The 15,114-nt window shown below is 48.0% G+C and overlaps 3 protein-coding genes across 3 annotated transcripts; 2 read left to right on the forward strand and 1 right to left on the reverse strand.

The window, feature by feature from the left end:
• Positions 1 to 4,083: 4,083 nt before the first annotated feature.
• FPRO_04878 (uncharacterized protein) lies at positions 4,084 to 6,058 on the forward strand (the record flags this gene model as incomplete). The annotated part of the gene is made up of 2 exons (XM_031230436.1): positions 4,084 to 4,253; positions 4,315 to 6,058. The coding sequence occupies 2 exons, from the start codon at positions 4,084 to 4,086 to the stop codon at positions 6,056 to 6,058; spliced, it is 1,914 nt and encodes a 637-aa protein (XP_031080573.1).
• Positions 6,059 to 6,228: 170 nt separating this feature from the next.
• On the reverse strand, positions 6,229 to 7,349 carry FPRO_04879 (uncharacterized protein; the record flags this gene model as incomplete). The annotated part of the gene is made up of 2 exons (XM_031230437.1): positions 6,229 to 6,896; positions 7,037 to 7,349. The coding sequence occupies 2 exons, from the start codon at positions 7,347 to 7,349 to the stop codon at positions 6,229 to 6,231; spliced, it is 981 nt and encodes a 326-aa protein (XP_031080574.1).
• Positions 7,350 to 7,711: 362 nt separating this feature from the next.
• Positions 7,712 to 8,591, forward strand: FPRO_04880 (uncharacterized protein; the record flags this gene model as incomplete). Its single annotated transcript, XM_031230438.1, has 2 exons — positions 7,712 to 8,064; positions 8,120 to 8,591. The coding sequence occupies 2 exons, from the start codon at positions 7,712 to 7,714 to the stop codon at positions 8,589 to 8,591; spliced, it is 825 nt and encodes a 274-aa protein (XP_031080575.1).
• Between the last annotated feature and the right edge of the window lie 6,523 nt (positions 8,592 to 15,114).

A 15,114-nucleotide genomic window follows, 5' to 3' on the forward strand; every position in this document is an offset into this window, starting at 1 on the left:
TAGATATTCGCAGCAAATACCGACAATGAACCCATGCCACGAAAGCACGAGCATCCCAGATCCCGGTTACTGTTTCATCTTCTTTCCGCTGATACCCTAGTTCCCCATGCATTTTTGAGTCAACCATTTGGAAATCCCTCTTCGTCCCCGATGACATGGGAGGGAGAAAACGTGGCACACAAAGTTGGCGCTCGTTGTTACTTGTGAGGCTTCTTCACCGAGATTTCAGAGGATATGGAAGCCAAGATACATACAACTGAAGTATCGTAAGGTGCGCTGCCAGCGCCCTATTTTTCGATGTCAGGTAAATTACCAAGGTATAGATATTAAAAGTGACAGACCCCTGCCTCCATATGTGGCTGGCTCCCTCATGCACAGCACAAGCAAATAACGCCTTGGTTTTAAAAGGTGATGCAGGAAAAACAAAGAAATGACTTTGAAGCTCAGAGCTGGAACCCAGCACGGGCCTGTTCAGTGACCCGAAATCACCAGCTGCGGCCCTGATTATTGTGCTCGTTTCGCTCTGGTTGCTATATCGCAACCGCCTCATGACACTTTGACCTCCATGCTCTTGTCTCCCTTGCTTCCAGAAGTTCCTTGCTTTGTCTCTGATAGACCAGACCCTGAGAAATGCCCCGCTGAGGTCATCACACTCTGCTCACCGAAATTGCCTTTGTTCTGCCCATTGTTTGTTGTTTGACATTGGCCCTCCTGACTAGTTTGCTGAAAGACATTTCATACAGCTCAGTACGAGACTGTTTTGAAGTGTTAATATCGCCCTTGTCTTAGTTTCGAGTTCGCGTCGGGCATGTTACTTTTCCTAGCCTTACCTATTGTCCCCTTGCTCATAGTCATACTACCTCACCTCTTATCTGCGACATCAAGCCGCTCCATACAAATCACTCGGAACACATTTATTGATTCTGTTTTTCAGACGGCCCATCTCCATCTGATCCGTGTCTGACTGCCGATGAAATTGAATTCTGGCCCTTGCTTTTCCGAGCTGCTGGGCGACACGTTCATAGACTTGCTTGACTGCGAGTGACAGTGTTACTCAGCCTTAATTTGCTCCTAGCGGATCCTCCGGGTTTACCGAGCCTTTCAGTCCCTTCATCTGTGCACCGAACAAACTATTTCGCAAGCAAGGTGCTCTGAAAACAGGAGACGCATCCCTTGCGCCCTGGTGTGTTTCTGTGGTATGACGAAAACCTGGATGTAGGGTGACCCTCGTCGCGGTATTTCCGGGGAAATCTCGACAGGGCCCAAGCCATGTATGATTGGCGATCGCGGATCATTCTGTTTCTTCTTTTCACTCAGGGCGTTCGTTCATCAGAGTTCCCCATTGCTACCAGTGAACTGTGTCCCGCGGTTTATTTCTAAGTTTGTGAATGTAACGGTAACAAGCCAGATGTCCTATATGAGAACCCTTCATTCTGCGCCTAAGCCATCATGGAGACCAGTTCTTGAATGATGCAAGCCTAGCAGGCCTGGTAACTGGCCGTCGATCACTCACTCACTCGCTTGCTCCAGCCCCGCATTGCATTTGAGATTCAAAGGCTCTAATAATAGGGTACCACCAACCTCTTGCACACTCGCGTGTCTTGCCATTGTGTGTGTATTCAGGTAGTCTACGGGAGTAAAACATCTCGCCTCACAACCCAATTTGATGTAGCATTGGCTTGCGATGGACAGAGGAGATTTTCTTCTCTTTCTTGATCAGGATGCTTGAATCTAGATCTGATCACTACCGATATTGCTTTACAATGCCGTGTCCACACCCACATCTCCAAATGCTATCTATTGTGCTCTGAGCTACTACGCCCGCAGACTATAATGGACACAACCCAGGTCAGCCGTCTGTCCTGGACCTGTGTTAGTCAATTTATAGGCTCCGGTGGTGGCTTGCCCATAACCGCATCGCGTCCTATCGAGGGTCTATTGTATCAGTACTAAGTTCCAGTTGCGTGATGTATAAGTGAACTAGACTCTCTCGGGCCTTTTTAGCATCGTACACGTACACAGTCATATGCACTCACAATGTGGATCTGCCGAGCATGCACCTGAACTTGATAGTACACGCTTCCGTTGTCATAGGAGTCACAGTCTTCCATCTCGAGCCGCGAACGATGCCATGCTTCGCTAAGGTCACCAATACACCTCGGCGTCGGGCACGAGTACAGCAGCGCCCGTCTTGTCTCTGTCGACGTCATCATTGACTGGCTGCAGCTCGGTGAGATTTATCTGATGTCCGCCATAAACGCATAGCTGATGTTTCCAGTATGCCAGCTCCCTTTCTCAGTCAGTTCTTCCGGCGCTACTGTTTAACTGTTGCTGTGGTCGAGATTTCTTTATGGATCTTCATAAATGCTGAGCATTTCATTTTGACTATGAGAAGGATATCAGTTATTTTACCTATCCTATTTGTCTCCCTACCGTTTCCTCTTCAGTTGCAATTATTTAATGTCGAGGAGAATCAACGGCCTATACTAACGTTGGCAGATTTCAGCGTTAGAATAGCGTGTGCTGCAAAAGGACTCAGGAACTGGTGTTTACTTGTCTTTTTTTATTTGTTTGTTTGGTTGGAATTGTTTTGTTTACTTTGGTCTCCACCTTCAACATGTGGAGAGACTTGCAGCTGATTTATAACATGCAATTTGACAGAATAATGATTTTCATGTGGATGCAAATGATACCGCTTACATGTGGCTGCATTACCCATTGCCGCCGTTCTCAATAGTCGACGGGGCACTCAGCACAAAGCTATTTGCTGTTATGGGAAATGAATGCTAATTCAAACATTACCTGCATGTGTAAGACCCGCAGATGCACACTCCCAGATCCGTTGCTAACTAATAAGTTGATCAAAAGGCTACTTGCTAATAGTGTTGTCTTGTATTAGACCTGGCAAGGAAGAAAACAAAGCAGACATCATACTTACTCCATCCTCAAGCCAAATCGTATCCTATTGTCTCACGCGAATGCTCGGGCGATTGTGCCGCAAGTGAGACACGGTATATGTGAGAGTTGGGGCCCAGGGATAAGACATTTATGTCTCGGCTACAGTTGGAAACTCCTTAACAAGAGCAACTGAATAGCAGCACCAGAATAACGTCGCCCACGTGCTGTATCACGGCTGCTGTGGCGACTCCCTTGAAAAGGGATGAGCTCGTTCTTCAGCGAATTGATACACAACCACGATTTGTAAATGTACGTTCCGCCCTGTCCGCCTAGAATGGTCCACCGTCTTGGGACTCACCGACGGCAGACTATTGGCGAGACTATTGGTAAACCGAACTCTTTGCACTGTAGAGGCCATTGTAGGTCCGGCTCAAGTCTCACTGTGTATGGAGTACGTCTCATGGTCTCGTTTTTCTGATCATGTCTTTGTAGTCATGGCGTTTCACCCAAGGCTAAGTAAGTTTGATGGTGAAGTGGCCGACTTTCCATATGCTCGTTGTCTGATTTGGGGACGTTGTTGACGGATTCCATCATTGCCTGGTTGACAAGATGCAATCAAACAATAACCTCCGCCGTCCGCAATTCAGTTCAAATCCTGACATAGACATTAGACTTAATATAGGTATTGTATGGCAGGCAAAACAGCTGAGCATCTCCCCCTCAAGGAACTACACAAAAAAATAGGTAGATAATCAAAAGTATTTTCCATTAATTGTGAAGCTGCATGATTTTATGTCACAATTGACCCGAGTATGTCATATTCTTGAGTTCCAATCTCATTACCTTTGTGTTACTGCAAGAGCAGCATAATCATTAGGCCCTATTCAGAAGGCTGTGTATGGTTCGAAGGACTACAAAGCATCACGACTTGCGTTAGTAAACAAACTGAACGTATGAATAGACAAATTTGCCATAATGTGTAGCCACCTAATTAACGTGCTTTTTCTGATTGTCCCAAAACACTAAGTTAGCTGAGTGTCCTGACTGGCCACAAAGCCGGTGGCTGGGGTCTGACAAGTGTTGACATCATGACTTTTCGACTAGGAAATGCATCTGAAAGTGATATGCCCAACTTCTCAATGATCTCGGCTTCGTATTACGACAATATTGCACCAAATTCCGAGTATGGCAAAACCTCGTGTGATTTATTGGTTCCGAACAGATTTGCGACTTCACGATTCACCTGCTCTCAAAGCAGCCCTAGACCTTGATCCAGCTGTTCTTTGGCCCATCTTTACGTGGGATCCTCATTACGTATACCGTGCGAGAGGAGGCCTTAATAGATGGCAGTTTCTGTAAGAAGAAGAGAGAGAGAGAAGTTGCTCCTTGATTTGCAGTTGTTCTGACGAAGTTAAGCCTGGATTGCCAGAATGACCTCTCCCGATCTATTTCACAGGTGAACCCCAAGTCAAAACTCTTTGTTCTCAGAGAAGCACCGCAGACTCTGTTTCCCAAGCTCTTTAAAGCATGGAAGGTCACTCACCTGGTCTTCGAAAAAGACACAGACAGTTATGGTCGCGAGAGAGATAGCGTTGTCGTCCAGGCGGCTAAAGATGCCGGTGTCGAAGTCCTTGTTCGTTCGGGCAGGACGTTATGGGATAGTGACCAGATAGTCGAGAAGCATGGCGGAAAGCCAACAATGTCTATCACGCAGCTTCAAACTGCCGGGAGCAAGCTTGGGGAGATCCGGAAACCCATTCCTGCTCCCAAACATCTTCCGGATCCAGGAGACATGCCCGTCAACTTTGAGCAGGACGAACCGAATACCGAGCCAGATTTCAATGCAGGATTTCGGACAGAAGGAGATGAAGCTTACACCAGGATAGCAGGGCCTAACGATGACTTTGCCATTGAAACAATGGAGGAACTGGGCTTCCCACCTGCGACCACACCCCATCGTGGAGGAGAAACACGAGCGTTGAAAGAACTCGACAAGTTGATTGCAGATAAGAAATACACTGCAACTTTCCAGAAACCCAAGACGAATCCAGCTCAATTCGAACCACAAGCTACCACTCTCCTCTCGCCATTTTTGCACTTCGGGGCGCTTTCTGTGCGTTTGTTCTACTGGCGAGTAAGGGAAATCGTCGATTCGTATGGCAAGGATGCTTCAAACCCCCCAGAAAGTCTTATTGGTCAACTACTCTTCAGAGACATGTACTTCGCCGCTCAAGCCGCTTTGGGTTATGTCTTCTCGCAGACGGCGAACAATCCGTATTGTCGTTTCATTCCTTGGCACTTGCCATCCAAAAGAGATTCGGAAACGGGACTCATTACTGGAGAGTATCACATTGACTCCGAGGAGGCAGAGATCTGGTTTAGAAGATGGAGAGTTGGAATGACCGGGTTTCCCTGGATAGATGCCTTAATGAGACAGCTAAAAGACGAAGGCTGGATCCATCACCTGGGACGGCATGCGGTTGCTTGCTTTCTGACAAGGGGCGGTTGCTATATTGACTGGGAGCGAGGGTGCGAGGTCTTCGAGGAATGGCTCATAGACCATGAGCCGGCTTGCAATGCTGGTAACTGGCAGTGGCTGTCTTGTACGGCCTTCTTTTCACAGTACTTCCGCTGCTATAGCCCGATAGCCTTTGGCCAGAAGTGGGACAAGGAAGGGAATTTCATCCGTCGTTATGTGCCAGAGCTCAAAAATATGGACTCCAAGTACATATATGAACCGTGGAAAGCCCCTCTCCCGGATCAGAAAAAGGCAGGTGTCCGCATAAAGGGCGATGGGTTGAACAGTATCGAGGAGGGAACATATCCGAAACCAATGTTTGACTTTACGAAAAGACGTGACGTGTGCATCTCTGCTATGAAGACTGCATACCAGGTTGGTCTTCATGGGAATGATGGCCAGGCGCTTGATGGAACCTGGCGCAAACTCTTTCCTACTGGTCGTGGGGAGATTCAAGGCGATATTGAGAGTGATAATGGCGAGCACGCTGATTATGCAGACGACGAAGGGGATCGTGAGGATAATGAAGCGAAGGAGAAAGGCGAAGGAATAAAGTCTATCGAAAATGGGGATCGAGCAATGAGTAAACGGAGCAGTAGACGGCACAGCAGCGAGAATACCACAAAAAAGCAGAAGACATGAGCGTCGATGCTCACCAGGCTGTATAAAACAGAAGGGTCGTTCAAGACCGTAACGTCAGTTCCTTACTATACACTACAGAGGTGCTCAATTTTGTTAGTCCGATATAAACATAGTGTAACTTGTAGGGTTGGAGCAACCTCCGAGTCTTCCCTTGATGTATGTCCATATCACTAAAACTTTGCACCTGGGTCTGCCAGTCTCGACCACTCCAAACCCCATAGATGATGGTTCTTCTTCAGTTCGACATCCGTCTCCTTGGTTTCTCTCTCAAATTCCACTTCGGCCAGCTGTGAAAACAAATCATGCTTGCCCTTGACGGCATCTGTGTACAACTGTTGACGTGTCATCTCAGCATCACTTGATCGAAGCAACTGGTCAAGCTCGGCGTCTGCTTCTGAGTCTCCCAACAACTCAAGTGTTTTCTTTGCCTCATGCGCTCTCCCAAGCTTGGCATAAGACTTTGCGAGACATATCAGGCCCTTCCGCTTCCATTCAAAGACTCCATCGTCAACGTTGAGGGCCTGGTTCAACATAGCCACTGCTTGGTCATACTTTCCATCTTGGAACAGGTATTCGCCATAGACTGTAAGGGCATTACAGTTCTTCGCCTCAGCTACGAGCTTCATGAACCGATTCTCAGCATCTGCGAATGCAGTTGTTTTCCGCCATGATCCACTGGCGAAGAGCTGGCTCGCGAGAGAGACGACCGCAGGACTATAGTTGAGTCCTGAAGCTGAAGCCCACAATGCCATCGAGAATGAAGTATGGGCTTTTAGTCTCCTGAGCAACCACAATAAGCACGCCATCTCATGTGCAGCCTCGACTGGGATTTGGATCTCTGCACGTTGTTAGTGGGCCCATAAATGCTCCTCCGGGGGAACTTGCCAGAGAGGTTGACACTAGAAGGATGTGCTCCCTTTCTTATGGCATTCGAGAACCTTGATGCATACTCGTAATATTCGTCTGGTCTGAGACTACCAACTTGATTCTCGGACGCTCGCATAGCCAGTTCGAAGTCCATAGGTGAGATTTGACTGAGGTCGAAATCAGTCTGGCTGCTGGAGTTTGTCTGAGCTTTAACAAGCTTGGGTGCCCGAGGAGGTGGGCGAAGAGGCTTCCTTGCGCCTTTGGGAGTAGCATATGAGCGAGTCTGATACCTAATGGAATTGCTCAATGTGCTCAGGGCAGCATGATGAGATGACTGTGCGACAAGAGCACATGGTAATGTCAAGTCACCACGTAGCAATTGGTAAACATTACGAGATTTTATATGAAGCCTTGCAGTCGACATATTTTGGATCATGTACTTAATAAATAAGAGACAGTCTGGCTATGTACTATACTCCTTTTCGCCAGTAGTCGCAAGTAGTAGGTGAGGTAAAGTGAGATTCTGCCACTACTTAATGTGTGGGGCACCAGTGTGCCAATCATATCTTGCGTTGGAGAAATGCCCGTCAAAAAACCCATCTCAAACTGAATTTTTCATACATCTTGAAGAGCTTAATCAACAACATTTCACAACCAAATTCAGCTCAGCGTGCTAGATTCATAATTTTTGACATTTTATTTTCCTGCAGCTGGAAAGCATCAGCATCCTAAGTCACATTTCTTTACATTTGCCGCAAGCTGTTCATCAGCTACAAATACTCGAAGATGGCACCTCAAACGCGCAAGAGAAACTACAACCAAAATACAACAAAAGATGCATCTGCGGAGAAACACACATCGGAAGAAAAGCGCAAGCTGCCTGTAAGAGCCAAAGACGGTGACTCCAGTGACGGTGCGACGCCAACTTTAACGGAATCAAAGGGCACCAAGGTGGTTTTTGGAGATGACGACAATGACAACCCGGCGGCTCCCCCTGTGGTAGTTCCAAAACCTGATGTGCAGGTAGAGAAAGATGAGGAAGACGAAAGTGACGATGAAGCGCCCGAGGCCGTATCGACTTCCAAGGCTGCCTCTGATATCAAGAAATCCAACCAAGTAGCTCAGAAAGCAGCACAGGAGTGAGTTTCGCCGGTCTTCTTATTTCATGTTCTGAAATTGCTAACCTACGTCCAGAGAGGCTGCTGCACAGAAGCGTAAGCGTCGGGAAAGGGATGATTTCTTCAAGCAGCAAGCTGAAGAGCGCAAGAAGTTGGAGGAGCAAGAGAAGGCTGGAGCAAATGAAGAAGCGTCCGTTGAAGAGGGGCCTGCGCAGTCGCTCATCCAACGAAGCAAAGCAGGGAAAGCCGTGAATCTGTTACCCGCCGAGTTTTTGACAGATTCCAGCGAGGACGAGGACGATGGGATTGACGATCAACCAGAGGAACGTCCAAGGAAACGCCGTGTTGCCACTGTGGAAAGAAGCCTCGCCCGCCAGGAAAGGGGACCTAGGGATGAGCGGGTAGGCTCAACTGTCTACCGCGTTGCCAAAAAGACAGATGAGAGGATGGTACCTAAGTTGAAGAAGCATGCAAAGAACTCTAAAGATATTCTCTTGAAGAGAAACCGAAGTGTCACGAAGCAACGGTCTGGTTTCTTCGTCAGGTAGAGGAATAACCAAGTATCAGTTCTTTGTCACGTCAGTTCAATACCATAATACCATAGCTAAGAGTCATTCTGCTCAATACACTACAGTTGTCTATTTCAGAAGCAGCAATTCGTTCAGTTGTCCTCTATCGGCAGTAGTCACGACGCGTCCATCAATAAGATAAACTGTAGTTTTGAAACGAATTATTATCTTTTAGTGCCATGCCATCGAGAATTCTATAGTTATACATGTATTCGAAGATCACTTTGCTCGGCGAAACAGGTATCCGTACTATTGCTAACGGTTATTGTAACAAAGCGATCCCCATACATCGGCTGATACCATTTGCCTCGAAAAGCTTAATGCCTGGACCATGGCCATAGTGTGAGTTCCAAGACGAGACCTGCAAGCCGAGGCTAGGGCTACATCAAAGTAAAATCATTCATCAAACTGTAACAAACCAACATGTGGACACTTGATGAGCTTGGCTGACAAGGTCCAGAGGTCTATGCTATGTACAGTCACAATCTACGTCTGGACTAGATGCGACGTACATATGCTTTGGATCGACATACCTACCTGAGTTGGAGATATCTACGCATGCTTGTGCTCAGTTATCCACAGTTGTTACTGCCCGATTTGCGTAAAGTATTTGGATCAGCAAGCGAGATTTTGGGTATGCGAGGTACGCGACATCTGTAGCACCCCATACGACTATCTATGTACATTAGTAGGTTGGCGTCGGCATTGAGCAAAGCACAACTTCGACGAAGGTATAACAGAGAAGAGATATAGCACCCGCCGCAGTGCCGTTGACACTAACTCAATACAGGCACGCTGACCACATTGAGACACTGACCATTCCGAAGCAGATTGAGGTGATATCGGGACCTTTCGACAAATCAGCTTAGCATCTCGTCCTGTCATCCGAACCCAGCACCTGGCGAGTGGGCTGCATCTCAGACACGGAAGGAAACGATTCGATCAAGTCCAGCAAGTCTCAGCCAGGTACCCAAATGAGTTGACTCTCCGCACCAGAGTGGAGTGAAATGGCACATCCTCAGTGGAAACGCTACGCCTGGCGAAACGCTCGAGGCACTTTGTTTAAAGGCCCTGGTCCATGTCTGCTCCTTCGGAATTGGGATATGCTCAAGTAGCGTCCCTACCGGGGAAGAAGGGATGAAACGTTAAAGGTCAGAAACATGCGGTAACTCCAGGCGTTGAGTTTCGATAGCAATGATGGTAGGATGAGCTACCGCAACCGACACGGCATGAGATGTGAATCAGTGGCTTTCAAGTTGCACGATATGGCATCATATATGAATGCTTCTCACCGGTTACCCATCACAGGTCCTGCAGGTCCTACACCTGGTCACTCGCATCCAAAGGAACCTTGGCGATGTACGGAGGATTGGAATAAACACCTGATGGGTCCGAGGCAATAGTTTCAATGTCCCTGCACTTAAATCATATAGTACAGCACATATAGCCTCTGCAGCACTACCAATCCCAACGGTCATTCTAGACGAAGCGACGTTGACGACTGCAATACAACGCAGAACATTGAGCTTCGCCTTTTAGGCGAGTGAAAGCAGGGCGGGCCATCAAACACAATATTTTGTGATTCTCGCTAGGATTGTGAACACTTAAAGTTTGATACAATTGTGATGCTTTCCCAGCATGGTTTCACCCTGTAGTCGTGCATAAAGTGAGGGGTGATTCGCAGCTAATATTTTATGTGCCGTAAATCATCGAGATTGATTTACCCGGTCTCTCGTGTTAGGTCTGACAAGCCAACATATGCTGACTGGTTTCGGGAGATCGACGCGAAATATTTCAGTGTCCTGAGTCATGTCTTGAGAAATCCACCAATTTGCGAATTTTCACACCAGTTGGTCGAGTTCAAAAGTCCATGGAAGAGGACCTCGACCACCTAGTCAAGAGCTCAACTGATCTTGGCTTAGTAGTTTGTTTTTGGCCTAACCCCGGACGGGGAGCACAGCAGATAGTTGGCCACGTGGGAGAAACGTGACAGCAACTGTCACGTACCTTGAAAGACTACCATGCCCACATGCAGGTAGGTTTCTACAGACGGGAGAGTTGCTATTCATAATAGCTGCCAGTTTACCGGTTGAATATACATATATATATATATTGTTTGAGCACAGAGATATATGGAAAATAGACCAGGGACAAGAAATCAGGTCAAACAAGAAAAAAATGAAGGCACCAGCCGTCCCTAGAGAAGTCCTCATTGCCCTGACTGGATACATGTACGTGACGGCAAAAGCAAACGCTTCCCGCGAATCGAATCTACAGACGAGATAGCATGCCAGGCTGAAAGAGGAGCCGAGAGCTGTAGGGCATTCCGAGCACGATTTGCGATTTGTTGCTCTGCGAGCTAACGAAGCCACAAGCAGGCCGCTATGGGCACAGATGCAAGGGGTCCGTGCCAAAAAATCACTGTCAAATTGCCAATGCCAAGCACCCATCTAAAGATCACGAGTCGTTGGAAAACGATCTGAAGGGCTGTGTGGCGTTTTAGTCGGATCCAGGCGATATGGTTGCCCGACTTGTAAACTTCGAGAATGATGATTTTCTGCAAGGGGCTTCTGTCGTGAGTAACTGTACACTGTACAGTCAGGAAAGGTCGGACTTGGTTCCGTTGTGTTGTGTTGATATTACAATGGATATGTTACCATAAGAGCATTGACCCACGATACCTGAAATCCATCTCATTATTAACGGTGAGCTAATTATTGCTATTTATGCCAGATCCTAAACTCGCATGGTTCTCCTGGTTTTGTTGATGTACTCCCTCGTCTTGTGTGCAGAGTCCCGAATGGCTCCTGTTGTTTGCTTCCATGTGGTATTTCATCCAGCTAAAGAAGGCTGCACGATGAGCCCTTCTGTATGGGCAAAGAGGACAACTCACCCTTGGCCTTGGAACACGGGCTGCCGCTGATGATCTCACAATGAATCAGCTGAATCGCGGTTGTCTAAAAAAGCATCCACCGTTACTTTGAGCCCGAGTCCTCTCTGTAAGGGATGCGTCAACCCCAAGGTCCAGCCCATCCCCTTCCTTCCGCCTCGCCCCTCAGAAGTTTCCTGTGACAAGTTGCTTGTCCACTAACTTGTTAGCTCGTGTCTGCATGTTCCAGTTGGCTGTCGCACCGACCGGTTCGCCTCATCCCAGCAGCCAGCAACCCATCACCATGACTTAACTTATGTAGCTTATTAGCGCATAGAACATTCGTTGGAAGCACCATCGAAGCGCGCTAACCTGCAGATACATCTATATGCAAGCCCAATATGATATGACGCTGTGGTCTCATGTGCTAACCTGACCGCCATTGTACTTCGGTGCGGAAGCATTCATTACATGTTTTTAAATTGACGACTTTGCGTTTGGCATTATCAGCAACACAGAAATCAAGTATATATTCCTGCGGCCAACCCCATGTTGTGGAACATTTGCCCTCACAGAGCGTACCTTGTCGAGACCAAAACGTACCCCGCGGGTATCACAAACTTGGCAGCTGAGGAAAGAATCCGCATTCCCCTCTCGCGTCTCATAGGGTCTAAACGCAAAGCCGTAGGGAAACAGCACTGAATAAAGGCAAGATAACGCGTCGGGGTGAACAAGACCATATCATCATCGCTATGGAAGCATACCCTAGATACGCGGGACCGCAGCGTTGAGTGAAGCTTTCCCCTATCTAGATTTCGGCGTGGGAAGCGGAGAGGTCTGTCATTGATGGCGCCATGTCCCTTTGCGGATCAAAGTTAGTAGGGGTTGGTTCTGCTGTATTTTGAACAAGGGGGGTTCCATCATTGCGTTTTCTATGAGACTAGACTACAGTCACTGTCTCTCGATCATTGCTGCATCGCTGTCCTATTTATACTCGTTATTGAAAATGTGGATAAGTGTTGCCGTTGAGGCTCCTGCACTTGTAGCATCTTGCCGTGTGTAGCCCGCAACTCACCTTAATCAGAGGCCTACGATTCCAAACCCCTCACTGATATCCGTATATTTTAGGCCTTTCTTCAACACCAGGATGGAGATTCCTCGAATAATGCTGCAGGCACTTATCCGTCGCGGATAGCTGCCGGGAAATCCCCATCCAATCAAACGACTGGGTTGAGACTCAGCATGGGTAACCCTGGCGAGCAACATTCAGGGGATGCAAGACAACGTTATCAAGGTTAACAGAAGGACGCTGTCTCCAACCCACAACGTCAACGCCACCATGGTAACACCTTCACAACAGGCAGGATTCTTCTACACAACCTACAGATAGAGAAGCTCTTCTTCCTCCCCTTCTTCCCCTTCTGCCCATCTCCTCTGAAGTGGCGGCGGTGGTGATGATGATGTAACAGCCCCAGCAGGCCGGGTTTGAAGCTCAAGGCCTTCTAGAAGCCCAGCCATCAGCCACCAACAGAGCTGAAGATGATCGTTTCTTGTGTGTCTCGGAATACATGCGTTTCAGAATAGAAACGAACTTCTCCGTTACCAAGAAATGGTGGCATTCTGAAACATACAGGGCGTGACTTCGTTTTGTTCTGTCATGTTTGCCCGCTTTTCCCCATCTTGCAGTTGTGTGCGACTGTTTCGGTAGAGCTGCACCAACTGAGATTCCGTCACAGTCAACTTCCCGTCTGTCTACCCTGTCTTGGATACATTATACATATGTACATAAGTCATAACTGTATCGCTTGTGGCTACATTCCGAATTAGTCGAAGAGTCTGGTGAAACCCTGCAGGGGTGCAAGTTCAACGAACCTGAGGGGTTTATGACGATTCTCAAATACCCTTGCGACTGGCTATACAGTGTGCATTGTACTTATCAATTTGTTTCTCCTTCTGCAGACGTCCCTGGTCTTGGAGTCTCCTCGAAGGTATTCGTAATGCCTATTGATGCAGACTCTCAGACTCTGTGGTCAGTATTTTATTCACCTCATTTGGTCCACCTACACAGTATTTCACCAGTGTCAAGTCGCTCCTTTGTATCAAGTGTTTTTCTTTTGCCGTGTCACAGTCATCGCATTTTGTCAGTAAATTGTTTCATGTTGCACTGCCATCCTACACGGAATCAGTTGTCATGTTCTCACTTGAGTCAGCATATGATGCGGAGAGCCCAGTTTCCGGTATTAAATTAAGTTCCAGATGGATTATTCTATGCTAAGTGACTATCATACCGCGGCCGAAGAAATTTGACAGATGAATACCCTGTATGTTTTCGCGATGGTGTATAATCATCATAGCTTGTCTTGCCAATCAAGACTGATGCTTGCTAGGCCATGCTTCCTGCATCCTGGCTCACACGGCCTTAGTGAAGCGAAGGCAAGTGCCTGTATAAAAGTTAGTAGTTAAACGCTGGTTCTTGACGTTAACTGCATGTAAATCTCCTGTCTATAGTACGTTGGGGTGAAGACATTTGTATGTGGAGAAGCAAGTAAGACAGCATATGACCTAGTGTCTGGCAAAGAGACCCGTTGCTCGTGCGCATGCCCTCCTGACTTACACCATGATGCTAAACTTGGAGACTTGCTAATTTGAAGGCGAGTTTATCGGCGATCATCAGGTTGACCAAGCCACGTGAATCAAGTACCGCCCGAGTTGATTTTCAGGACCCCTGAGTTATGCCCCTGGTAGCTCTTGTGGAAGGTGTCTTCAGATCTGGATGGGATTGAATGGCCAGCCGACGCTTGCTGCCCCTACCTAAAGGAGCTCCATCGGACGCCATCAGGTATGGCCAGACACAGAGAGTGCACTGACTACGTGGTGGCACCAGGCTAGAGTCGAGCAGCGCGGATAGGCACATCAGTGATCTCCCCTCCCATAGGAAGGTGGCTTCCCTGGATGGGGCAAGTTGCTCGCTAGCCTGGCAAGCCTGGCAAGCTGGGCAACCAAACGCTTGGATGGAGCTCAGGCCCCGACAGATCCTATCCCCTCACGGTTTTGAGGAAGGCCCTTGATTTTGAAATACGATACCGACCGCGTTGAAATTCTCTGAAGACTCGAGTCAAGACACCCTACGAGTGGAGTTGACCTGTAAGGGAAGCTCGTTTCCTTCCTTAAAGCTCAGACTTCCCCGAATATTGACCTCTGGATAGAATGTATGTACTCCGTACAGCAATTACCTTATGTTTGGCCCACCTCATCGGCAGGCTCCCCTTCCATCCTTTCTCGAGGCCGGGCAGCTGGGAGCCGAAAAAGACCCAACCTCTATTAACTATGTACGTACGGAACCTAGGACCTGAAAGCTGGAAAGGCCAGGGGCAGAAAAGCCTTAGGGATGAAATGCCGGGTAGGTGCCTGAGGGGAGGCCACCGGTGAATCGATACAAGCCCCCAGCTTGGCTTGATACATCCCATGCTTTGTGGTGGTGGTGACTGTTCGGCTCTGAGCGCAGCCCTGGCTCTGAGTCCTGGGGGTGCCCCTGTCAGAAGCCCGGGCCTTTTTTGTGGTTGTACAGGGGAGGACCCTTGCACGCTTAATGGGAGATCCACTATCCTGCCCGGCCACCGCGAGAGCGACAAA

This window comes from Fusarium proliferatum (genome assembly GCF_900067095.1).
Source record: "Fusarium proliferatum ET1 genome assembly, contig: FPRO_scaffold004, whole genome shotgun sequence".
NCBI classification, from domain to species: Eukaryota; Fungi; Ascomycota; class Sordariomycetes; order Hypocreales; family Nectriaceae; genus Fusarium; species Fusarium proliferatum.